The sequence below is a fragment of the Ursus americanus genome, chromosome 6 (genome assembly GCF_024610735.1).
Source record: "Ursus americanus isolate L20-20 chromosome 6, mUrsAme1.1.p, whole genome shotgun sequence".
Classification (NCBI taxonomy): domain Eukaryota; kingdom Metazoa; phylum Chordata; class Mammalia; order Carnivora; family Ursidae; genus Ursus; species Ursus americanus.
This window is the reverse complement of record NC_142132.1, coordinates 14,022,550-14,048,980: the sequence shown is the minus strand read 5'-3', so window position 1 is coordinate 14,048,980 and position 26,431 is coordinate 14,022,550. Positions and strand designations below refer to the sequence as shown.

The window sequence follows — 26,431 nt, the reverse complement described above, 5'->3', positions numbered from 1 at the left end:
TAATCAACAGCCATCTCCTCTGCAGAGCAGAATGCTCCAGACCCGGAGTGACCGGCCTGACTCACGACAGGCACACCCCCACGGAGACGGAATGTCTGAGCGCAGGGCCGCGACCTCCCCTCTGGGCGGTGACCCACAGGAGGTGCTCACAGGAATGCTCCCAACAGGAAAAGTGGGAGCTGGTGACAGGGACACCTGCTCAGGTCCGTTCTCCCTGCCCTCGTCTCCCTGCCTCTCTCTCCCCACAGACCCAGTCTAGAAGCTGTTGATGGTGTGGACACAATGTTGAGGACATTCTGTGTTAGTGAACAAGAAGATTCTAGAAGCTAAATATGCAGTGGGGAATTTCTACCCAAGCTGAACATATCCCTGCCCTAGCACCCAGCAACTCCACAACTAGGATTCTACTCAAGAGAAGTGTGCATATATAGGCATCCACAAAAAGATCTGTTCCAGAATGTTCACAGCAGGGTTTTTTTTTTTTTTCCATACTCACCAAAAACTGGAAGCAATCCAAACATCCATCCATAAGAGAATGGATGAACCAAGTGTGGTATCGCCGTACGATGAAGCAGTACTCTGCAGGGCAAGCACTTCAGGGTTCCCTCGGAAGTTCATCCACGAGGGCGCACGTGAAACAGCCCCCCATCCCCCTCAAGCCCTGCGTGTCTGTCCGTGCTCTCCTCTGCCCCGTCCCCAACAGGCTGCCATTAGTCTTGTCTCGTGGACATGCCTCACATGCGTATTTAATTCATGAGAATCCAACTGCGAGTTTTCAGGCCAAAACAGGGTGAATGATTTCAGTTCAAAGGTTGTAATTAAGAAAACCGTACAGTTCTATTTACCACTCTTTGTTAGACACTGTGGTAAGTGCCACAGGCGGATTGGGGTGCGGGAGGCAGTCCCAGGGTGGTGTGCTTGACTGGCATCTTCAAGGACAAGTTCGCTGAGTGAACAAGATGGGGAGAGAACACCAGGGAAAGGGAAGAGCACGGGCAAAGGGAGAGAGCTGTGGAGAGCTTCCCAGAGGGCCCCACACTCTGTCTCCAGGCTGCTCCCCTGAATCATGTCACAACCACCAATTCCATCAGGTTACTCCAAGCCTCGAGCACCTACTGCGGTTCTCTATTGCCCTACATATCAGATGTAGCTCGTTAACCAATCAGATGCCTCCACTAGCCCCTCACCACTGCCCCACCATCATGACTGTCCCCATAAACCCCTGCACCAGCTGGACTGTTCTCTGCCATGTGGGAGGCCATCTGCTATCCCCAGGCCTGGCTCACACACCCATCTGCAGGGGGAAATGGCCCCACTGTCCTTCTCCCTCCCCCCCCCCCCCCCGCTGCCCCGTCACCACCGCTGTCCTTCCCATGAGAGGAGCTGACCCTCATGGCTGCTCTCCCACCAGGCACAGCCTCGGGTTACTCTTCCAGGGTTGGGGATGGGATTGAAACCTGAGGTCGGCTGCCCCTGGGAAGACCCCCAATTCTACCCTCACCAGCTCTGCCAAGACAGAACTGCGTCCCGGGCCTCAGTTTCCACAGCTGCAAAGTGGATAACAACTATTCCCCCTCACAGGGCTGTGTGAAGATACAAGGGAAGACCAATAAGAAAATTCCAGCACTGAGCTGGGTCCAGAGCAGGTGTTCAAAAAGCACAGGCTCGCCTGCTGTTCCAAGCCCCAGAGCACCCACGTGCTGGCTGAGGATTTCCACCTGAGGGCCACTAAAGCCCCAGAGGAGGCCCGCACCATCACGTATGCACCCCCAGAAACCCCTGCAGGCCAGCAGGTGACCACCAGCCCCCGGGCCCGAGGCTGGCCAGGCTGACTCATGCTGTACTTCACAGCCCCACAATTTCCACTCAAGCTGAACACATCCCTGTCCTAGCACCTGGCAACTCCACAACCTGGATTCTACACAAGAGAAGTGATATACGTATGCGTCCACAAAAAGATCTGTTCCAGAATGTTCACAGCAGGTTTTTTCTTTTTTTTTTTTTTTGTAAGCTCCTAAAACTAGAAATGATCCAACCTTCCATCAATAGGAGAAAGGACAAACCAAGTGTGGTATAGCCTGACCAGGAAACAGTACTCAGCAACAAAAAGGGGATAAAGTATTAATACGCCCAACAATATGAATGAACCTCAAAAGCACTGGGTTGAGTAAAAGACCCTGGACGTGAAGGAGGATTCCATCCACGTGAAGTTCAAGAACAGGTACGTCTGAAGTGAAAGATGTCAGAACAGTGGTTCCTCACAGAATGGGCAGATACAGCCTGGGACAAGGCACAAAGGAATGTTCTGGAGTGATAAAAATACCCTGTATCTTGCCTGGTGCAGTGGTGACACAGCGTATCAGCTTCCCATTGCTGTTATAATAAATTATTACAAACACAGTGACTTAAAACCAGAGAGTTCTGGAGTTCTCACGGTTCTGGAGGTCTCAAGTCTGAAATGGGTCTCACTGGACTAAACTCAAGGCGCTGGCAGGGCTGTGTTCCTTCTGGAGGCTCCAGGAGAAAAGCCATTTCCTTGCCTCTTCCAGCTTCTCGAGGACATCTGCAGTCTTTGGCTTGGGTCCCCTTCCTCCGTCTTCAAAGCCAGCGGAAGAGCATCTTCCAATCCCTCTCCGTCTCTGACCCTCCTGCTTCCTCCTTCACTTATAAGGACCCTTGGGATGGCACTGGGCCCACCCAGTAAGGATAGTCTCCTCTTCCCAGGACCCTCGATTTCATCACCTCTTTCAAGTCCCTTTGCCACACAAGGTAACATACCGTGAATGTTCCGGGGGGGTGGGACACGGACATCTTCGGAGGGCATTCTTCAGCCTCCCACACACGGAACACACGCGTGTGAACACACCCATCATCACAGCTCAAGAGCACACGGGGAGGGCTGCGGGTGTCACGTCCCGAGAACGGCTTTGCGGGGACCCCCTCACTTAATCCCCACCCCACCTGGCACCGCCCACACTGCCCCTGCGTCCTGCCCCTCCAGGCCTGCCAGCACACAGCAGCCTCGCCCCTGCAGGGCATGGGGAACTCGTGCGGAGCCTGAGCAAAAGAAACAAGGCTGTTCCTGTGAAACGGGACTGGATGGCTCCTGGGGGAAGACCACGGGGCAGGTAATGAGGCCTCCTGCCTGCAGCCAGTGCACCTTCCAGATGGTACCAAAGGCGCTGCTCCCACCTCCAAGGCCCCTGCGAGGGGTTGGGGGGAGCTTCCAGTCCTATTCACCATTTTGTCCACCTGGGGGCCCCTGTCCTCACCCCAATATCTGGGGCCTGGATCACCTTTATCCAGGTTCTAGCAGAGCTCTGGGCAGCCAGCCGCGGCCAAGAGCACCCCAGCCAAGCACCTCAGGAGCTCTGGGAAGAGACGGTGAGGCCTACTCTCCAGCACCCCCACACACATGCACACAGCCCTGCCTTGGTGGGTGCCCGGCCCATCCTGCTCCCAGGGTGTTTGGTATAAAGGAAGCAAGGCTTCTTGGGGGTGGCTTTCTTGCGGCTGGGGGCAAGGGATGTGAGGGAGCATGACCGGAGTGATCCAGGACAAAAATTTTTGAAGAACTCACACTGCGGGCTCAGAAACCAGCAGGCCCACCACACACTCTCTCCCTGCGGGACCTTAACCAAGGACCACAAACTTTTGAGCCTCTGTGTCCTCGTTCATCAAAGGAGGATAGCACCCACGACCTCGTGGTGCGAGGTTTCACGAAAGCCCGCTATTAGCTTTGTCTCGCTATGCCTGGCAAGGCAGGAAGGCAGAACACCAACGGGTTAATGGAGCTGACTCTGGGCGTGGGGTCCTGGCTGTTTCCTCTTTTCTTCCTTTGGATGATAGTTTCCTTGATGGACATGTAATGCTTTTGTCATGAGAAGCAGAGTTATCTTTTTTTCACCCGGTACCTACCCAGAACAGCAGCAGGGGGACAGAGGAGGTGGTCGGTGGGGGGGTGGGGGTGCTCGGGGTGTGAGGTTGGCTTCCACATATCACTTCCTGCAGCCTCCCTGGGGGGCCTGTTGTCCAGCTGCAGCGCTGGTCATGCCCAAGGCCCCTGCCTGCTCTTCTGTTTCCTGCACCAGGACCCCAGTGATCACCCTGTTATCAGCTCCCAGTGATCACCCAGCTCCCACTTCCGGGGACCAACTCTCTGCCAGGCCAATCTCCCCAGCGGCCCCGTGGGGTGGGCTTTATTCCTCAGCTCCATTCTACAGAGGAGGAAACAGAATCTCAGGGAGATTTCCAAGTGTGCCCACGGCACCACAGCAAGTACACCACAGAGCTGAGACCGGAGCTCAGGACCTGAGCCCCTCCTGCAGTCCCAAACAGCCTCCCACAGGGAGCATGGCCCAGGAACCCCTCCTGGAAGGGGGTCTTGAACTGCCTTGGCTTCAGCCTCCCCGAAGACTAGGAGTAGGAGTGGACCTACACTTTATGGGTATCACTTCTGGCTTCAATATTCAACCCCCCCGCCCCAGTGTCCCCAAATGTTCCCTGCCTGAAGTGAGCCATGCTGGTGCTGAGACAGAAAATTTGCCCCCCTGGAGCGTCGGAGGGAGGGGCGGGGGGGATGCTCTGGCTGGGTCCCAGGCCTCACCCTGGGCTCCTAGGACCTGGCTCTACCGCTGGCCTCCAACCTTGCCAACCCACACTGTCCGAGGCTTTAATCATTCATATCTGGTCAGAGCCCGGGTGTTCAGTTGCCAGATCTGAACACAAGCCTGGAACTGGCTGTGTCCAGGAGATGCCCATATGGCCCACTATGGGTCCTGGGCCTTGAGACTTGGGGGAAACAGGCAGGGAGGGTCACCTTGGTTGTAAGCATATTCGCAGACAGAAACCAATTTGCAAATTCTCTGCGAGAGTGGCAGCGGTTGTGAGCAGGGGCTGGGCAAGGGCCTGAGGGAGGAGCTCTGAGGGCAGAAGCAGGTGACGGGCTACATCTGGGGACGGAAATCCCGACAGCTCTTCCGTGAGTCAGTCACAGGAGGAGCGGGGCCATCCCTCTGCCACGATCACTGTATTTTGGGCTTCTGTGTTCGTTCTGGAGCTTATGTCAATCTCATGGCTCACATTTCATTAGAAAGGGGCCCTGCCACCCTCCCCCACACTACGGTTTTTGAGGGGCAATCCCCACAGTCCTCCCTGCCTCTGCGGCATCTCCGCATTCTCTTCAGGCCTTACTCTGCAGGAAGACGTGCCCCTTCCATAGTATAACTCGGTGGGAAGGCTGATTCCCCATACGACTACGCACTCAACACACAAGGCACAGATACAAATAATAAGCAGGACAGAGGGCGTTCCTGCTGCTCCTGAGAAATCCCATCCTGCTGGCTCGTCATCTTCCTTCCAGAGGGCCTCAGGCTCTGTCCCCCAGCATGAGACACTTTGGGATTCCACTACCAAATGTTCGGGAAGACCCAAGGAGTACAGTGTTAGGGCAGATTCAATGTCTATGACCAGCCGGGTTCTTTGGGGCTCATTTCTGAATGAACCACACGAACCCCAAGGGAAGACTTACCAGAAGCTTCTAACATCTCTTAGTCTTTCCCTTCTTCTGTCTCTCTCTCCCTCCCTCTCCTCCATCTCTGTTACTGCCTCTCTCCCCGTGAATACCCGCGCATGAACACAAGTACACACACACAAACACACGCGAACACACACAGCAGCCTCCCGTGAGACGGCTGTGACAGGACCCAAAAAGTCCCCGACAGCATCAGGTCTTTGCTGGGTCTCTGGCACCTCTGCTCACCACTCTCCTTATGACTGGCCCCCAGGAGCTTGGTGCCCTAGGTCAGACCATCCCCTGCTCCCCAAATCTCTCCGGGGTGCCGCTGACACCACCAGGCACAAGTGGGGTACTGCCACCCCGATGTCCCTATCCCCAGCCCCACCCCCAGCCCCAGCATCCCAACCCACATGGGCAGAGTGTGAGTTTGCTCTAAGGGACAGCGTGACCTTATCCTGTCACTAGGTCACTGTGGGCTCTCAAGGTCACTGTCACTTTCTAGGATTCAGTTTCTTCATTTGGAAAATGAACAGGTTGGCTCACAGAATGCTGAAGGCCCCCCCCCCCCCCCCCGCAGCCTCCAGCTGTATACACGTCTCACTCTGGTCCCGAAGCCACACTAAGGCTGATAAAGACCCAAAGCTACGAGCCCCTTCCTCACATCTCCACCAATTCCGCGTTCCATGACGCCTCAAGTTACCAAGCGGTAAACCTCCGCCCCAAATTGCTGACGGAGTGTTAGGAGGTTTTTCTTTTGCCAAGGACAGACACAAACTGAAACTATTTTTTATTAAACCTATCATCTGCTATTATATTTGATTTGTAGAAGAAAGAAAAATAGGACTGCATCAGGTATCTGTTGCTATTAGAAACAAGAGTAACATTTCTCACAGGCTTCCGTCTATTCTGTCTACACAGCCCTCACCTAGGAACCATCTGCTGGAAAATGACTTACTCGATGACTCGTACTGTAACTGTCTGCAAGAGACAGCTGCTCCCTGTCCACCGGCCAGTGCCGCCCCCACTTCCCCCGCCCAGCAAGTGACCCCGGCCCCCCGCCAGGGCTAACAGTTCCAGGGGCGGGTGGTCATCATGCCTGGACCCAGGGGCCTCCCCTGGCAATCTGGATTGGAATGAGAAAGACAGACCGGGGAGCCCATAAAGTGGGCGTACAGAGAGGCAGGGAGAGGCCAGGCAGGGTAAAGCAGAAGTCAGAGACTGGGGTCGGGGGTGGGTGGGGAAGACTCTCAGTGTGTTCCCTCCTACACCCAGGATGGAGGGAGTTCCAGAAGCCACCCTGGGATCCTCTCTCTGAAATCTCCTTGGCTCCCTCTAGCTAGAAGACGTTTAGTTACCCGCCACTAAAACCTCCTTAATACTGGCACAAAAGATGGGCCACCACCAATGTCAACAACGGAGGGACAATGCAAGGAAAGAGAAGAGGCTGTGCCTGGGGTCCCACCACGAGGGACTCTCGCTCACAGCCACCTGGCCGCCGAGAGGTTCAGATCCCGGCGCTGTCTCTGACTGGAGGGGCTGGCTGGACTCAAGGGCTGAGAACCATTCCGAGGCCAGCTCTGTGTTCAGAGGGCAAGTGTGCAGGGGCAGTCCGCTGACCTGGATTCTCACGCTGGCCTCGCCAAGTAGCTGGGGGCAGTCCCCGCAGCCCTCCTGGCCTTCCGTGTGCCCATCTGTAGAACGAGAGGGGAGGCCCCGGCCAGACATTTGACAGACCAGGTCCCACTGGCTGGCGATGCCACCTAGGGCTGCTTCCTCAACGGCTTCCGTGTCCACTTTGGGAACAGGACTCCTGACACTGGGGCTGGAAAACACTTTCTTATCCCAACCGGCAGAGATGGCCCCTCAAGGACAATGAGGAAAGGAAAAGAAAGGAAGGAAGTGACCAGAGGAATTTAGCCTTTAGTCCATGGAAACCTGGGGCCAACAAGGCCAGCTTGTGGTCTCCAAGGCAGCGGGCCCGAGCGGTGGCGCCTGCGTCATCTGTGTCCCGAGTGCGAACTAGGAATCGGGGCACAGAAACCCCGGTTTCCAGTCCCAGGGAAACCTGCAAGACCACAGGGTCTTATTTACAGAAAACAGAAGGCACCAAGGCAACCCCTTCGTGCCGCTCACCCGCAAAACCCACCTCCCTCCGAGATCTCGGGGTGCTTAGCGGGGCCACCCTACAGGGCCAACTACCTACCCGGAGCCTCGGTTTTCTGAGGGTAAAAGTGGAACACGGTAAAGCAAAACAACTCGAAAATATGCTCAGGGCAGTAAAACAGTCTCAAAATCCAGCTAACGTACTCAGACACGAGGGGCAGAGAAGAGAACAGGCTCTCCCAGTCGGCCGAGTCATCTGAGGCCGCACTCCGTCCCAGGGCAAATATCTTTAAGTGGCCACTCATCCGACAGCCTTTTTGCCATAACTCAGTGTGTTTTCCTGCAAGTCCTCACATTCTGCAAAACTGCACACTAAAAATAAAAGGATTCATGGGAAAGACAGGGTTGGTGCCTATCACTCAACACTTACAGGACCTTGTCACTTGAGCCCTTCCCAAAATAGTCATGGCCCTAGTAATATCCGTGCACACTGAGCCCCTGGATCCCAAGCCCCAGGGAGTCATTCATTGGCTGGTGCTCCTCCTTTGAGATGACAGGCCTTGGGGAGGGGGGCGCGCTCTTCTTACAGAGACCACTCTCACCAAAGTCAGAAAACCCCACCCAGGGTATCACTTGCACTCGCTGTGTTCTCGCGGGGTAATGCTGATCGGGCTCCTTCACCGTCCCCCTCGGCTTCCCCATTCAGTGTGAGGGGGGTGGAAAGACACTAAAATGGCCACAACTTGCCCTAGAAGGTGCACCTGTAGACTTTCAGCATTTTTTTTTTTTTAAGTTCTTCCGTTGCTCTTTGATCATGAGAAATCATGTTCTGATCTATCAAACCAAACATACTGGGAAAAACTGTCAGTGAGCCAACAAACTTCCACCTATACCAACATCATGCCCCCATTCGTCAATCATGGAAACACATACTATAGACCAATAACCAAGTAATTTCTCACCTTTTTTTAAAAAAGATTTTATTTATTTATTTATTTAGAAAGCAGGTGAGTGTGAGAGCTGGGGGAGGGGGAGGGGAGGGGGAGAGGGAGAGAATCTCAAGCAGACTTTGCACCGAGCACCAGCAGAGCCCGACTTGGGGCCCGATCTCACCACCCTGAGATCACGACCTGACCCAAAACGAAGAGTCGGACGCTGAACCAACTGAGCCACGCGGGCACCCCCCCTATTTTTTTTTTTTAAGATTTATTTATTTATTTATTTGACAGAGACAGCCAGTGAGAGAGGGAACACAAGCAGGGGGAGTGGGAGAGGAAGAAGCAGGCTCCCAGTGGAGGAGCCCAATGTGGGACTCGATCCCGGAACGCCGGGATCACGCCCTGAGCCTAAGGCAGACACCCAACGACTGCGCTACCCAGGCGCCCCCCCCCCCTTATTTTTAAGATTTTATTTGACCAAGAACCAAGGAATTTCAAGTGCAAGATACTGGAAGTTGCTTTTCAGATAATTTGACTATGAGGAACATCTGATTGACAACGGGCGGACTTCTTGACATGACACATTCACAGAGAGCTGTAAGAATGCGTGACTCTGACCCGCAAGCTGTGTTAAAACGTAATGCAATTTTTTGAAGTTTGTACTTTGATCACTTTAGTCAAACGGACAGATTCAAAGCCACACGTTCTCTGCAGCGCTGCCCATGAAGAGCTGGGTCTCTCTTTCTACCCCTTCTGCCTGGTGCGCCGGGGACTTGCGTTGACCTCTAGAATGCAGACGTGAGAGCATACAACTTCTCAAGAGGCCTTCCTCCTGCCGCCCTGAGACCACGATGGAAAGCAGCCCAGCTGATGGCCAGCACCGACCCCCAGGCTCCTGAGTGAGACCATCTTGGACTCACCAGCCCAGCGGAGCCATCAGATGCAGTCATATGAGCGAGCCTGGGCAAGACCAGCAGAAGAAGCAGAAGCAGCACAGAATCGTGAGCAAATAAAATGGTTACCGTGTTAACCCTTTCAATTCTGGGATGGTTCGTTACATAGCAAACACAAACATAATGTGACATTTTTTAGACATTTCACCAATTCTTTCATATTTTAATAGTTTTCCCCACTTGGGAGCCAATTAACCTTTTATTTAGTTCTCAGTGATTTCATAGACCCCTGAGAAGGGGCTAAACCAATCCCCAAAGTGGCGGTGTCTCCAAGGATCCTACCAGGATTGATGAAAAGCTAAGGGCTAACTGACAGCCCCAAGCCCAGGAAGGTATCACGCAGCCGGCCAGAGGAGCCCAGAGGATGTTAAACACCAAGGAGGAAGAGCTCCTACCATTCAAACCGCTCCTGGAGGAGGCTGATGGCTCTCTAACTAATGCTCCTGATTCTAGGCAAGACCCCAATCTTTCTGGGTGTAGTAGACTGAATAATAGCACCCCACCAAACACATCCCTGTCCCATCCCTGGAACCTACGAATATGTCACCTTCCATGACAAAAGGGATTCTGCAGATGCAATGACGCTAAAAATCTTGAGATGGGGAGACTCTTCTGGTTATCCAGGCAGGCCTCAAATAGAGATCTTTACACGAGAGCCCTTATAAGAGGGAGGCAGGAAGGGCAGAGTCAGAGAGAAGATGTGATGGTGGAGGCAGAGGTTGGAGTGATGTGCTTTGAAGGTGGAAAAAGGGGCCACGAGCCAAGGAATGCAGGTGGCCTCTGGAAGCTGGAAAAGGCAAGGGAGCAGGGTCTCTCCCTGAGCCTCCAGAAGGAAGCCTCTCCCAACACCTTGATTTCAGCTCAGTTAGACCCACTCTGAACTTCCTTCCAACCTACAGACGATAAGATAATAAATTTGAGTTTGCGGTAATTTTTATGATGGCTATAGGAAACTAATACAGTGGATAATTCCTCCTGCCTACAAGAATGTAGCTTAGCATTCTTATTCATAATAACAATAACAGCTAATAATAATAATAACTAACATTAATTTAGTGTCTACTTTATGGCTGGCCTTGTTCTAAGTGCCCTTCCTATATAAACTCATTTAACCTTCACTAAAACCACACGAAGACGACTATTACAATCCATATGTGACAGATGAAAAAAACGGAGGTTTCCAGAGGTTTAGTAACTTGCCAGGGCCACAGAGCAGGTCAATGACACAGCCCAGGCCTGAAGCCAGGCAATCTGGCTCCAGAGCCCACGTTTCACCACTACAACCCCCAAATCAAACCAGCAGTGATAACAGTCAATTCCAGCCACTTAGCGAGCACCTTCCACGGACCAGGCTCACGCTTAGCACTTGATTTATATTCTCTCATTTCATTCTCACAGCACCCCGTTGGGGCAGGACAACCAGGTATCCTTGTTTACAGAAGAAGAAATGGAGGAACAGCGATGTTACACTCAGGAGTTACACACAGCTGAACCCAGGAGTGCCGGAGCCCAAAGCCCGGGTCTAACCAGACGTCCTCCTGCCTCTCTTGTCCCACTTGAGGCCCACACGGCTGAGGGAAGGACAGAGATAAGTAGTAGGACCACAGAATTTATCTTCCAAACTGGGATACCCAGAAAGTGAAAGGAGTCACTATTAGTAATTTCACCGGGACAAGAGGTGTAAACCAGAACCATCCCGGCAAATCTGGACGCACAGCTGCCCTTGAGATCAGGGGACTTAAACCCAGGCCCAGAGGCTGCAGTTCACAGTTCCCTGGTAGGGACACTGTGGGGCCCCAGCAGACATCGGCCCCACCTGGCATCCCTAGCTGCCCGGTCAGGGTCAAGGCTGGAAGAGGAGGGGTGGTCCAGGCAGGGCTCAGACTAGTATCTGCAAAGCTCCAGGTCTACAGCCTCAGCACAGAGACAGGGCCCATCCAAAGGCAGACCAGAACTCCACCTGAGGGCAGATGTCAGCAGCCCTGGGTAGAGTCCAGAGATACAAAAAGACCTTGAACCCCACTAGTGCTCTAATCAGGAAGCCCAGCAGAGAGCTCAGAGCCTTGGCAAAGGACCACTTGGGCATTAAATGCGGTCAACAACTTGAGACGTCCAGCCCTCCAAAGTTCTGGGCCTGTTGGCCAAGAAGTCATGTGGACTGAGGCTCAGGCTGGGGTCTCCTGCTTCCTAGCCAGGGGATTCCAGGCCAGTCCTTTTCCCCTCTGAGCCTCCCGGACAAAATGCAGCCACTGATAAATTCCCTACCTGTGTCTACAGGATTCATAATAATAAATAAAAACAGACAACAGAAAAGGTTGTAGGAGAAAATAAAATCTGCTCTGAAATGGGTACTATTGATTATTCCCATTCTACAGATGAGGAAACTGAGGTGGGGTGGGGGAGGGACTATGTAAACTTGCCCAGAATCCCATGGCTGGTAAGTGGTAAAGCCAGAACTGGAATCCAAGCTGACTGTCCTGTAAAATCGCATGGGAACATTCTCTCCTCCTCACATGGCCAACGTAAAGCAGCGCATCCTAGTTCAGGGTCCCAGAGGGAGGGCCCCCATTCCCCTGGTGAGCAGAGATGCCTATGTGGCCCATGGACTGGGCACTAGCTCTCACCTGATTATAAACTGGCAGGCTTTGCAAATCCACTCCAGGGCCCCTTCTCCTGGGCGGTCCAATTCCAGAAGGTCTGGGAATGAGAATCATAAGGACCTCCCCCCCAGGTGATTCCTAAAGTGTTTCTCTTCCTGTTCAAGTCCCTCTGGAGAATGACTTCCAGAAAAGAGAACGTCTCAGTCTGGTGCTCCTGTATCCTTAACCTCTTCTAAAACCCTCTGATCTCCCTCTTCTCCAGAGTGCGGCCTCCGCACAAAGCCTTCCAAGGGCAACCGCATGTGCCTAAAGCGTTCTGACTGTGTTTGGGTTTTCATACACTTCGCTGTGGTCCCCTTCTGTTTGTGGCAAGGGACACAGGTTTCCCATTTATGGAACTGACATAAGTAAGACGCTTTAAATAAAAGCATTTTTCAAAAAACAGCTGATCAGGGGGCGCCTGGGTAGCGCAGTCGTTAAAGCGTCTGCCTTCGGCTCAGGGCGTGATCCTGGTGTACCGGGATCGAGTCCCACATCAGGCTCCTCTGCTATGAGCCTGCTTCTTCCTCTCCCACTCCCCCTGCTGTGTTCCCTCTCTCGCTGGCTGTCTCTCTCTGTCAAATATATAAATAAAATCTTTAAAAAAAAAAAAAAAAAAAAACAGCTGATCAATTTTAAAAGTAATCAATAAATCACAGTTTAGGTGGTCAGTACGTACGGCTAAATCAGGAAGGTAAATCTCAAGTGGCTGAAGACTGAGAAAAAGCTCCCTGAGGATAAGATGTACCCGTGAAGGTTTGGGGGACAGCCCTGAGCTCTGTTCTAACATCCCCCCTCCCCCCTCCAGCTCTCTCATCCTGGGGTATATACTCAATTCCTCTGATCCTCAGTTTCCCCTTGTGTAAAATCTCCCACTTTGTGGAGTAGTTATGAAGATTCAATATGACACAATAGAAGCGAAGAATGTAACACAGAGCTGGAGCTTACAAACTCTGCTGACTCGGTCTAGACCAGGGAATGAACCGTGTCAGATGCTCCTGCCCTCTACCCCCTTCCTGCTGAGATCCAAGTCCAAAATCCAGATACGTGGTAACTCACGGATTCTCAAACTTGGCAGTTCACTCAATGAAGTCCTGATAGGATAGTTCTAGGAGTTGGCGTAGGCATCAAGACATTTGAGAAGCTCCCCCAAGCAATTCTAATAGGCATTCAGGATTGAGAACTAACCCCAGGGGATGTCCGGTGACCAAAGAGTGTAGCTTCTGACACTACGTGCTCCAGGACCAGCCCTCAGCTGCCTCCATTCTTGCTTCCTACCAGTGAGCTCTGCAGAGATGGGGGAAAGGCACTCAAGGGGGGCTGACTTCGTGTTTGCCAGGAAAGGGGTGTTCATCACTTCCAGGGTCTTGCTTCAGGACCTGAACATATTCCCCACATAGACCCAAGTCGGAAAAACCCGAGCAGAATCTGTTTTCCTTCTAAAGCCTCCAAAGAAAGCAGACCAGCTGGACTGGCCATCATGCCACACAAGGCAATGGTCATTCCGGGGGGCATCTGGGAGGTAGAGACAGGAAAGCCACCTCTCACTTCCTCCAATGGGAAAGAACTTGATCAATTCCGGCTCTTCTGATATCTGCACTGTTCCCACAACAGACCGAGGCAGGCATCACGTGCCCATTGCCCAGACCAGGAAGGGAAATCTTAGCTGGAGTTGACACACACTTTGGGCTCCAAAGCCACAAGGCTCCTTTACCCCTCCACACCTGTTACTGCCCATCTCCAAGCAATGGATTCGGAGTCATTTCCAATAAAAGGGAGGCAGCAAGGATTTACAGAACCCACCGCGGAGGGGTCAGTGTCAATTCTGGGCAGTGCCTGCACTTCTTGGTCCCCCTCTTTGCCCCCCCAGCCCCGCTCCCCTGGCGATGCCCAGACATGCCTGCCGGTGGAAGGCGCTCGCTTCCTGCCACATGCTGCTCGTTCATTAAAGTGCCTGGTTCCTCCCTGCCATTCTAATTATGAGCAGCAATAATAAAGAAGCTTTCTCCCTTACCAGAGGCCTATTTATGCAATGAGAGAGCATTTCGCCCCCACAATACTGAGTCGTCACTCAAACCCTTGTTGGAATCAAAGTCGCATCTCTTCAAGGATTGACTGAGCCCTGCCTACCCCCCTTCAGCTTCCACCCACTTCTGAGCATCCACGTTTCTAGAAGCACCACTTGGCTGCAGAGTGGGCAGGATGCAGATGCCATTCCCCACTGCTGTGTTCCCTTATGGATTACTGACTGATAGTCATCTGACACCCAGTAGGGTGTTTACTGAGCACCTACTATGTGTCCTAAGAGTATGGAAATGAAAGCCAACAGGCCCTGCCCTTGTTGGAAGAAAAGGCATTAAGAGAAAAGCATAAGCTTTTAGGGTCCACTACTGATTCATATTCCAGCTCAAGCATTCCTTGGCTGAGTGATTTGATCCCTTGGCTGGGCTGACTACCAAATTTCTCAAAAGCCTCAGCTGTCTCATCGGCAAAATGGGGTAATAATGACTCCAACCTCATAGGGCTGTCGGAGGAGTCAATGGGATATACACATATAAAGGTAGAACGTTGTAAACGCTCAATGAACACTAGCTGAGATTACCAACCATCAGGACCGAAGGCTTTGGGACCACAAAGGCACAATCTCACCAAGATGGATGAGCTTACAAAGGCTTCCTGAGAAGTGAGACCTGAGCTGAGTTTTGAAGGATAAGTCGAGGTTTGCTAGAGAAAGGGAGGATATTCCTGGCGGAGGGGACAGCTTGAGGGCTAAAGGAGATCACGGGGCTCTGGGAAATGGGACACGGTGTGGGGAGCATGCACCAGGAGTACACAGAGGCAGGGGACACAGCTGCAGATGCAGGTATGGACGTGGAAGTGGGTCCATGGCCAGAGCCCGAGCCATGATACCCAGAGCATCAATGCGACTTGCTCTTGGCTCCTTGGGAGCCACACCCAGTACCCCCTTCCACTTCCATCTACAGTTTGGCGGCCATGGGGAAGTGGGGCAGCCTCACTCCACAAGGCGTGTGCTCATTCATTCAGACCCTCAGTGGAATTCCCTCAGGGCCTACGCCCTGCCAGGCACGTGCTAAGAGAGGGTGGACAGCTTGACCACCTCCCACCCTTCGCTCAAGCCCACTTCCGGCTGTGTCATGCGGGCCTGGCAGATCCCTCCCTGGTGAAGTGGGGGTAACAGGACCCCCTGTTAGCCTTTCATTCAATAGCAAATGTGGGCAGGGCCAAATGCAATAATTCAAAATTTTCAGATTTCAGCATAAACGGAGTCCTCACTAAATCTCCATGTTCAAAATGTTTGTTTTTATTGTGATTAACTGCCAGGATGCTAAGAATCCCATCTCCAAAGCCCAATGCAACACCTCCAGAGGCACCCCAAACGTGGGCAACCCTCCCCCCCCCCAGCCTGCTGTTCCTCTCCCTAACCCCATTCCCTCCCTGGAGCACATTACTAGGTGTCCACTGCCCACGCCTACCCCTGACTCGGTCACCATAGGAGTTAGCCCGGCCTGAACCACCGCACGTCCCCTGCCCCCCTGTTCATCTCATCCTTCTAGGGCTCCCTATGTCAACCAACCAGCGCAGGTCTTGGAGGAGGCAGGACTGAAGGTCATCTCAGCTTTTGCGGTCCAAAGATCTAAAGATTAAAAACCGGCCCTTTGTAAATCAATGGAAATGTTCTATTAAGGAAACTCATACACATAGACAAAGGGAATAGTAATGAACCTCCATGGACCCATCAGTCAGCTTCCACAACTACCAACTTTCTACCAATCTTGTTTCATGAGTAACTCTACCCATGTCCCACCCCCACTTGATCTGTTGGGAAACATGTTATGGCCAGCCTTTCTGGCCCACCCCACCACCCAGGGCTCTCACTGACCACAAGTACCAACACAGTTTGATCCCTCCACACTCATCCTTTTGCACCAGAAGCATCCCTCAAAGAATCCCCTGAAGAACACCGTTTTATGTTCCTTGCAGAGTAGTCATTGCTGGCCACACCCACAGGGGCTACACAGGATGGCCACAAAGGGCTAGAGCCCTGGCAGCAGATGGCCTGAGTCCAAATCAATACTTCCTAGATGTGTGACCTTGGATGGGTCGTTCAGCCTCTGTTTAGCTTTCCTACCTGGGGGAAAGGGCGATGCTGGTAACAGATCTGTTATTGAGGCTTTACCAAATAAAAGAACGTATGCTCCTTGCCCAGCACAGAATATTCAGTGAGGAAATCTTAGAAATAGATGTGTTAGATGATGGGTGAACAGGCTCTGCTCCTGTGAGATACTATTAATATCTCCCATTTTAGAGATGAAGGGATGGGAACCAAGAGCGAACCAGCAAGTTGCCAGGCACAGCCCGCTCTGTGTCCCAAGCCCATGTGCTGGATATTCTCACAAGCTGCCTTGAACTGCAGATCACTGCAAGTGAAGAAACACTCGAGAATAGACACAGGCGAACAGTGGCAGGTGGCCCAGCACACCCAGCATGTTTCTGGATGGGGAGCTCTCCCAGCCTGAGGACAGACAAGCACACAGTACCTCTGTGTGTGTGTGTGTGTGTGTGTGTGTGTGTGTGTATGTGTGTGTGTGTGTGTGTGTGTGTGTGTGTGTGTCTAGGGTAGGGGTGCTGAATTCGATTTTACAGGACAAATGGTGTGGGGGGGAAGCACATCCCTGCTCGCTCCTCTGATTTCACACATCCTAGGGCCAACCTTGCATTTGATACAGTCATCCACTATTTATCCCAGCATGAGAGGCAAGAAACTGGTTCACTAACTTAAGCTTTAGCAATTCTTAGCAAATCGGATGTCCCTCCCTATCATCCTACATTTTTTTCCAATTTACAGAAAAAGTGGGGGGGGGGGTAAATCCATCCAGTTGCTGAGTGATATCCAGACAAAGCCGCCAGCCCACTGCCCAGGTTTGCCAGCTGGGAAAGGTCAGGGGAGGGGGCAATTTGGATTCGAGTTTGGGCCGGGCCTGGGCTCTTCAAGGCCCCTCCCAAGAGTGAGCCCTGTCAGGATGTCCCCCCCCCCCCGCACTCCCCCACTACTGCAGTGCCGTGTGGGGAGGCACCTCCCAGATCTGCAGGAACAATGGGCTGGGGAGGGGGCAGGTGCCGCTCAGAGCGCAGCAGAGGGCGGGGGCCGCGGCCACAGACTGCAAGACTGCAAGCACCCCGCCCATGGTGGCTGCGCTGTTTCCTGACTCAGTTTCCCCAGCTTTGAGGTCCCCGCAAAGCTTTTCCTGGGTGAATTTCCCTTGCGTCCCAGGCATTTTAATTTCCTCCTCGCCAGGCGGCTTACCCTGCCGCTCGCCGGAAGCCTCCCGGCTACGCTCCCCTCCAGCGGCTGCTACTGCTATAGCCCCTCAGGTCAGGGACGCGCGGCGTCTCCGTGCGCCCAACTTTCCCCACTTGGGACCCACGATCCTGGTCAGGCCGTCCCCTCCGCTGGCGAAACCATGATTTACAGCCCTGGGCTCCAAAAGCTGCTCCTCCCCTTCCCCCCGCTCCCGGGTCCTCTCTCGGTCCTTACCCGGCACCCCCGCCCCATCTGAGCCCAACCACGCTCCCCAAAGAAAGCGGCCATAGCACATTTGCAGAATGCGAGCGTCCGTCCTCCGCACTGGGCGCCACCTTCCTCTCCCCCGCCCGGGCAAGGAGCGGACAGCCGAGCCCCCGCCGCTTCGCCCCTCCACCGCCCGCAGAATCCCTGGGGATGGGCGGGGCGAGCAGTGCGCCGCAGTTCTGCCCGGAGCTGCAGCCCGCACTCGCCGCACGTACGTCCGACCTCGGCGGGGCCAGGGGACAGCTCCAAACCCTCGCTTTGCCTCGCTGAGTCACGGAAATGAGCCGCTGGGGATACGGGGCCACCCGGCGGCCGGCCCTTTACTCGGCAAGCGCGGGCATCCCCGCACAGCGCGCAGGGCATGGACACCGGGGGGGTTGGTTCTCACCCCGACTCGCAAGGGACCTCGCAGGAGGCGCCACCCCGGGACCGGGATGGCCAGGGCGCCTGGGCGGGGGCTCCGGTCCCCGCCGCAGTGTCCGCACCCCGGCCGGGAGCGCAGCACGTGACCGGCGGGCCGGAGGCGGACGCCCCCCACCCCAGACTCCCTGCTCCGCCGCGGCGCTGACCCTGGCACTCCCCGCTAGGGCAAGATGTTGAAGGGTGCGCGCCCACTTTCCCGCGGCCCAAGAGGGAGCTGCGGGGAAGCGGGCCGAGAGAGCCTCATCCTTCCCCGGCCCGCCCCGCCGCAACCGCAGGACCCGCGCCCCGCGCTCACCTCGGGGCCCCGCGTCGCTGCCGCCGGCCTCCTTGTCCGCCATGGTCGCGCAGCCCCCGCCCGCAAGAGGAACCTCCGGCGCAGCCCCTGTGCCGGTGCGGGTCCCCGTCCGCGTCCTCGGCGGCGCTCGGGCCGGGTCTGAGACGCCGGGCAGCGGGAGCACTGCTGTGACGCGGCCGCCGCCGCAGCCCGGACTCCTCCCCGCGCTCCTCCCGGGCCCGCCCCGCGCCCCGCCCCGCGGAGCCCAGCCGGCTGGGGAAGGCCGGGGAAGGCCCGCGCGGGGCCCGGCTCTGCGTCTGCCCGCCCCTCACCCGCCCCGCCCGGACCCGTCGCTCCGGGTCCGGCCCCTCCTCTCCGTGACTCTCTGGCCGCCGCCGAGGAGGGTGCGCGGCAGGGGCTCCGCGGCTCGGCAACCCGCCGGACGCCGGCGCACGGAAGGCGCACTGCTCGGCCAGCGGCGGGGACTGGATTTCACGTCCCCTCCGCCCCGCGGCGCGTCCGCTTATCGGAATAGCCGGGGGCCGAAGCCCTGCAGCAGGCACCGCACAGAAACCGCGCTCTCCCGAGGAAGCCCGCCCCATCCCCACCCATTCATTTCTCTCCCCCACAGTCCCAGGGGAGCGGGCAAGGGCCACGCCAAGGAGGAACCCGGCGCGGCCAGGACTCAGGCCGCAGACCGAAGACCTGCGCGGGGGCCTCGTTCGGGGCACTGCAGAGGGCGGCCGCCTCCAGGTTGCCTGCGGGACTCCATGGCAACTCAGGACCCCCGGGGAGGGGGCGCTTGTCGCGGAGGCGGCGTCGCGCCTTCCATATATGGGCTCTCAACCCGGCCCTCCGTTAAAAGTCTGAGAATAACGGCATTAATAATGCAGAGCTTCGGCGGTCAATGATTCATCCTTCCTGTCCTCTGGCTCCGCCACACACGCGCGCCACTGGCACCTGTTCGCGACTGGCCAGGTGGCTTCTGGGTCCTCTGTGCAAGAAGGGAATGAGGGTGGTGATAAGATCTGATGACCACCGTTACTGGGCACTTCCCTCAAGCCTAGCTCTATGCTAAGTGCTTAAGAGTCTTATCTCATTTGCTCTGCATAACTCTAAGAGGTGGGGACTAGTGGCCCCCATTTTGCAGAGAAGGAAACTGAGGTTTAAGGGATTTCAGTGATGATGCCTAGAACACACATCAAGTAAGTGGCCAAGCTGAGATAACCATCAGCTATCCCTGTGCCCTGAGATGGGCCACAGCTCTCAAAAGGCACCTAATGGAGGCTTCATCCTTCACCAGGTTATGGAGGACAGGGTGGGCAAGGTGCTGCCGGTAGAGCCCAGAGACCAGCCTCTGCTCAGAAAGTGATTTTAGGGTGATGAGTTAAAAGGATGAACTTGCCCTTTGTCTGCCTGCATTAAAAATCCTCAGCCTACAGTCTCTGACTGTGTATGAGACCATGAGCTAATTATGGCTCTTTGAGCCTCAATATTCTCATCTATGCAATAGGTACAGAGAACCCACTTGGTAAGAATGAAGAGGACTAGATGAGCTGATGCATGTAGCATGCATTGCTTGGGGTCTGGCGCATGGTAAGCAGTCCAGAAAGTATTACATATTGTTAAGTCACAGGCACCTTTTTACAGTGGACAATGGCCAGTTGTGCAGGACAGTGGGCAATGGGGGCATGTGGTGGGGGGCACTCCCAGAGTGGAGAACACTGTTTTCCTAGAGTGCCCTCTCCCTCCCAGGACCACTTGCCTGCTGAGACAAGACCCCACTATCTCAGAGGCGGACTTAAGACATGGCCTGGAGGCTAAGAGCACAGGGCACCCAAATGCAGGCCAGAGGAAGGGTGAAGACAGTTGTGCGGGCGATGAAGACGACTCTGCACCAGCCCTTCAAGCTGCCTTCCCAGTTCTGCCCCTGTACCCCCACTGAGTGAAGCTGGCTGGGCCGAGGCCACATGGATTGAGGTTCAAAGGGCAGGGACAGTCACCAGCATGCTGCCCACTGAGCACCCGTGTCACACGGACCCATGCCTAAGCAGTGGGGCCAGAAAGACTTTTTTATTAAACGTGGTTCTGATTAAGTCTCTCTTGGGTTCAAACCATGCTGGGCCTCCCTCATCTACAAGAAAAAGCCTTAACTCTTCAGCTTAACGTTCAACACCTTTGACAACATACCTCGTCTGGCATCTCTCTCTCAAGAAGACTTCCTTCCACCAGCCTTCCTCGGACATGGTCACAGTCTACATCTCTCTCCATGTTGGACACACCCATCGCTTCCCTCCTCTACCTGCCCACATCAAGGCACCCTTCAGGGCCCCAGTCGGAGGCCACCTGCCCAGGGAAACCTAGGACACCACCCGACCCCCAGGCTCCCAGAGTACTCTACACACTCGCACATTTCATTTTCTTTTTCTCCTTCTACACTGCTGCTCGGGCAGCTCAGCACTCAGAAGCCTCCTCCGTCTATCTGCAGAGATGTCCACCTCCACGCCCAGGGCTCGACCTTCCTTCAGGGCTCCAGACCTCCTGAGAGTCCCCCCAGGGCACCTCCCAGGCCCTTACCACTCCCCCAAAGCCCAGTTCATCCTCTGCTGCCCTCCCTCCTGGCTGCAGGATCTCCGTAAAGGCAGCGTCACCCACAAGCCACCCAGCCACACACCTGAGCAGCGGCTCTCACTCCATTCTCTGTGTGCGTCTGAGTTTGCTCAACCTCCAAGTCAAGTGTTGCCCAGCTGACCATGGACATTTCCACCCCATCCTCACTGCCACCATCCTCGTCCTCATCCCCATCATGTCTCACTGCCTACGTGTCTGCAGGGCCACCTCACCGTCTCGGGCTCCTGTCCTACCCCTCAGGTGCCCTGCCCACCCACCTCTCAGCTCCCTCTCCTCCCGCCCCTCATGACTTCTATCAATCTCTTGCACCCACCCCTGCCTCTCGGATGCTGGCATTTCAAACCCCTTAAAATGTGTTTGATGTTTGAACCACTTCACCCCTCATCCCGCCACCACCAGCAACGTGGAGAACTCAGCATGGAACTCCCAACTCCAGGGAGCCTTCCCTGCGCCCCCATCCTGTCCCGGGTGCCCCTCCTGCCGAGCTCCTAATGGCACCCTGTCCCTCTCCATCAGGCTCCTGACCTCCCGCACCAAGACATCAGTCTGGCAGCCTGTCAGAACCAGCAGGAACCCCTCAGACCCCACCCTCCCACCACCTATGGTGGAAAGGCCTGAGGGCCATCTGCCCTCTCAGCTGACACACAGCCACAGTGACAGAAGGCCACATGAGGATGATGGGGGATGACATGTGGGCCCCGTGCTGTGGGCAGAGAGCAGAAAACAGTCTCGATTTTCAGGGAGCATGAAAGGCAGTGCACCCTCTGCCTGGGGTTTGTCCTCAGGGCTTTAATCATCCCACTCATTAGAGGCCGCCCCGGTGAGCACACACTTGGCCAGCCAGGTGCTCACTACTGCTTGCGGCGGTCCTCCTGTTTTCCAGCAGAGCAGATGGAAGCACACGAAGGTGGGGGCACCTGCCCAGGCTTCCTCAGGCCACAAACAGCCTGGCCTGTCTCCTGTCGCTCGACAGGGGGAAGGGCTCCCCCTGTCCTCCCCCGATGCCTATGATCTCGTCACTCCTCTGCTACCAGGTCCTACGTGAGTTGGCCTCCTGATGCCTCTTGACTCTAGCTCCTTCCACTCTCCCATCCCTCACGCCAACACGCTCACGCCCCCCCTGTGAACATGCCCAATCTCGTCCCACCTCAGGGCCTCTGCTCCAGGGGGTGGCCCTGCTTGGGACACAGTCCCCAAGACACGCACATGGCTTGCATCCTCACTCACTTCGGGAAATGCCACCCTCCCAGATGGTTCACTAAGACTGCGGTCTCATGCCCACTGGGAAGAGAGCTCCATGAGAGTAGGATCTTGGACTATGCTGCTTACCTCTGTATCCCCAGGCGTAGAACAGTGCCCAGTACATGGCAGGCGCCCAATAAATGTTTCATGGTGGGTGGACTGGCTCCATCAGTGAAACAGGAGCACAACGGGCTTCATCCAGCTGGGAAGACCAAGCGCCACAGGGACTTCACACAGACCCCTGGGGGCTCTCACAGCCGTTGCAGAGCACGACCGTACTTGTGGGAGGTCACGCTGCAGCAAATCCCCTCCAGCCCCCCTCCAAACTCCTCCACACAGTGTTCCCTGTCGACTCCCTTCAGCAACCTCCATATGATCTCTTCTCCACCTTCTGGGCCAGAGCGGCCCAGGCTGTGGTCTGTGGGGGTGGGCCACGGGAATGTCCCCATCTCCACTCATACCACTTTCAGTCGGTCTCAGCTGGCCACTTGAGTCCCCAAAAGGGGCCCAGCCCAGAGCCAAGTCACCACCTTCTGGTAACCTCATGCCAGTCCCTCCAGCCATATGGGCCCATCCTCAGGTCCCCAAAGAACTGAGTAAATCTCTCTCCTCCTCCAGGTCTCAGCTCAGATGTCACTTCTTCCAGAAAACCACCTGGCCCTCCAAGACAGCATGAGGCCCCCACTCTGTCCTCTGTGCCTGACTCCCCATGCGCTCCTATCATAGCACTATCACAGCTCTGGGTCACTATTATTATTAACCCATTATATAGATGACAAAATCGAGGCCCAGAAAGGTGCAGCTGAGAAGCTGCAGAGCTGAGACTAGAACTCAGGTCTTTCCAACGTCAGGTGGCCCATCTCCCCCTCCAGCTGCCAGGGTCAGCCATGTCCACAACTGTAGCCCCCAGACTGTGGCATAGTACCTGGGACAGACAGTTAAATACTAAAAAGGGAAACAGCCCCTCAGCCTCAGGCCCTCGCCTGACTCATCCTCTCTGGGGTCCTCTTCTCCCTCCAGCCCACAGACACCTCCCTGCAACAGCCCCCCCTTATTCTTCATCCCCCACACAAAGGTACACCTCCCTCCCTTCCCAAAAGATCTAGCACTGAGGGTGCTGAGCCTGGGGGTGCAATGAGACAGGGACAGAGCAAGTAGAGTGAAGAGTGTGGGGTCACATGGAGTCAGCCAGACCAAGGTTCAAATCCGAGCTGAGTCATTCCCTGCCCCCACCCCTCTGGGTCTGTTTCTTCATCTGTAAAAGGGGTTGATAATCGTAGGCAGGATAATTATGGGAGATAATATATGTAAAACACTCGGCATAGGGCCAGGCTACATAGGTAAACAGATAAATAGGACTTATTATTTAACTTGCAAATTGGGACCACAAAATGCCTATTCCTTGTATATTATAAATTACAGAATGGATCTAGGCAAAAAATTGGGGGTGGTAAAAGACACATGGAAAATATGGGGGTGAGTGACTTTTTAAAAAATGTTTACCCAAAAAATTTCTTTTAATTCTGAGAAACACTGATTTTAATCCAAATCTGAGCATTTACATAGAAAGCTTTCAGTAAAAGCTGCTTTGGACTTTATGCCACCAGAATTTTGTCTATAAACTGAATATCATAAAAGTGACTCCTTTATAACTGGACCAAGATTCAGATGAGCTAAGGCAACATGAAACTTAAGGGAGGGGCACCTGGGCGGTTCCGTCCGTTGAGCGACCGACTTTTGGTTTCGACTCAGGTCATGATCCTGGGATCGAGCCCCACGTTGGGCTCCATGCAGAGCGAGGAGTCGGCTTGAGGATTTCTCTCCCCCCTCTCTGCCCCTCTCCCCACACATGCGTGCACGCTCATGCACACGTGAGTGCTGTCTCTCTCTCTCTCTCAAATAAATAAATCTTAAAAAAAAAAAAAAACTTAAGGGAAAGCTCGAACAATAGGTCAAGATCCTTGACTTCTGACCTTTAGTACCTCTTAAAAATCCAAACTCAGAGCTGAATCGTGGCGTCCAGTTTATACATCCTCTTCCCTTGGATTTCCACCCCGTCTGGTGTGACTCAGCCTCTCCGTTAACATTCCAAAGCACACTTCACATATACAACAGGGTTGCCGCATGAGTCTTCCAGGAGAAACATTTGAGTTCCACAGAAGATTATTTCTCAAAATATCACCATCACTCAGGCCTGCGATGTAAACTTGAGAACTGCCTGCTCAGGTAAGGAAGGGTCATCCAAATATTTTCCGTAAGTATTTCAAACAGCAGAGCAAACGTCTGCGGCCACTCTCTCAGCAGTATTCTCAGCACTGCTCAAAGTCTGGCTCTGCAAGCTCCTGGTTCATAGACGGGATGTTCTGGAAGCCACGTATGAAGGAGGACATGCAAAGTGAGATGAGAGACGAGGCTGAGAGAGGGAAAACGGGAATGATCGCATGGCCAGGAGAGCCGTCACAAGGGCTGCAACGAACTAGATTGTCAGAGCCAAAAGGCTTTGAGTTACAGAAAAAAATTACTTGTTGCATTTCTGCAGCTCATAGCCCAGGGCCGGGCTCACAGCAGGTGCTCCAGATATGCTTGTGAAGAAATGAATGAGTGGTCATGTAAATAAATAATGGAGTGGCAACTGGAGCTCAGAGAAGTTAAATCTCGTGTTCAAAGTCACATGATTACCAACATCCTGATTCTCAGCTCTGTTGGGCCCTCAGTGTCCCCCCTCCAAAAGGCCCAGCAGGAGGCTAACTGCCATTGATTGCTGATGACTGCCGGAGACACCAGAGCCAGGAAGGCACTAAGGCCCTTTCTAGCTCTTCGGAAGGGAATGTGGTGATGCGTAGCAAGTCAGCCCCCTGCATAGAGTGTGGGCGGAGGCATCCATGCCATGATGCTGACCTCCAGGATCCCTCCTCTCCAACTTTCTGGAATTCTATACCAGGCAAAGAGAGCATTCTGCACTGTGCAAAGATAAATCTGAGCAGACCCAGACACCTGCAGTCTCAAATGCCAGGAAAAGCCCTTGAAAAATCCAATCTCCCCTATCTCAGTGCTGCCTGGTCACCTGTCTGTCTGGATGGTTCTACCCTGTCCAGGTACCTAGAGCTGCCTCTCTGGATGGTTCTACCCCATCATGGGAACATCTGCACATCCCATGTAGATGTGAGAGGCTGCCGTGCCCTCCTGGCCTGCACAGTTGTGTGTCTTCTTCCTGGTGGCAGGTCTATGGTCACAGGATTTGTGTGGAGAAGAGAGGAAGTAGGCACTAAGCTAAGGGAAAGGAGATCTGTCTTAAGGTATCACCAGGTTCCTGAGCTCAGCCTCGTGAGAGCTTGTCTCTGGGCCTCACCCATAAAGTGAAGAGGGACCATTAAGTCTTGGCTAAGAGCCATAAAAAGATGTCCTGGAGCTCTGGAAGCCATAGACTAAGGAAGAACAATTGGATAAGGACCTTAATCATGAGATTCATTCACTCCTTCCACAGATGTGTATGAGGTTTTCCTATGTACCAGGCACTATGTTCTAAGTTTGGAGGAAGCCAAACAGCCAAAATTTGTACTCTTGGTCAGCAAGACTCTGCCTTTATTCTGGGGAAAGGGTGCCCCCCGCCGTATAGTTCCAGGCTCTCAACACCCTACAGCCCAGCTGAGGGCCCTTAGAACTGAGACTAAGAATCAAACTTAAAAGTCTCCATTGGTTAACAACTAAACAAAATGGTGGCTTTCCTATGGGTGCACTGGGCAGAAGAAGCCAGGCCATGTCAGGAAGTAGGCTGTGAATGGCGGGGCAAGGGTGGGCTCTAGCATCAGGCAGGGTGCCCTGGGCAAGTTAACCAATCTCCTCAGAACCCCTGCCTCTCCCTGTAGAGAGGACAGTGATGTTACCCTCCCCACAGCATAGTACGATCTGTGGAGACAGTGCCACAGAGCTCAGAGCGACCCAGGTGGCAGCTGGGGCTGACACAAGCCCAGCCACTGCACCCAGGCCGGCCGGCCCACCTGTAACTCCCCCTAGTCCCGGCCTCAGAGGTCTGCCATCCTCACTCCTTTCCCACAAGATCCTAGATCCATTTGTTTGCGGTGGATTTCCATTCTGGACAGTGCTCCAGGCCGTCTGGGCA

At 54.4% G+C, this 26,431-nt stretch overlaps 1 protein-coding gene across 5 annotated transcripts in view; it reads right to left on the bottom strand.

Annotated features, from left to right (window-relative positions):
• The window catches only part of HSPA12A (heat shock protein family A (Hsp70) member 12A), a 158,420-nt gene that overhangs the window by 45,057 nt on the left and 86,932 nt on the right, over positions 1-26,431 (bottom strand). Inside the window, exon 1 of one of the 5 annotated variants that reach the window (XM_045803226.2) lies at positions 18,460-18,636. The exons of the other annotated variants lie outside the window; for them this stretch is intronic. Coding sequence (XP_045659182.1) covers positions 18,460-18,502 — 43 coding nt within the window. The 5' untranslated portion in view covers positions 18,503-18,636. Of the gene's footprint in view, positions 1-18,459; positions 18,637-26,431 lie in introns of those variants that run through there. 5 annotated transcript variants of the gene reach the window in all.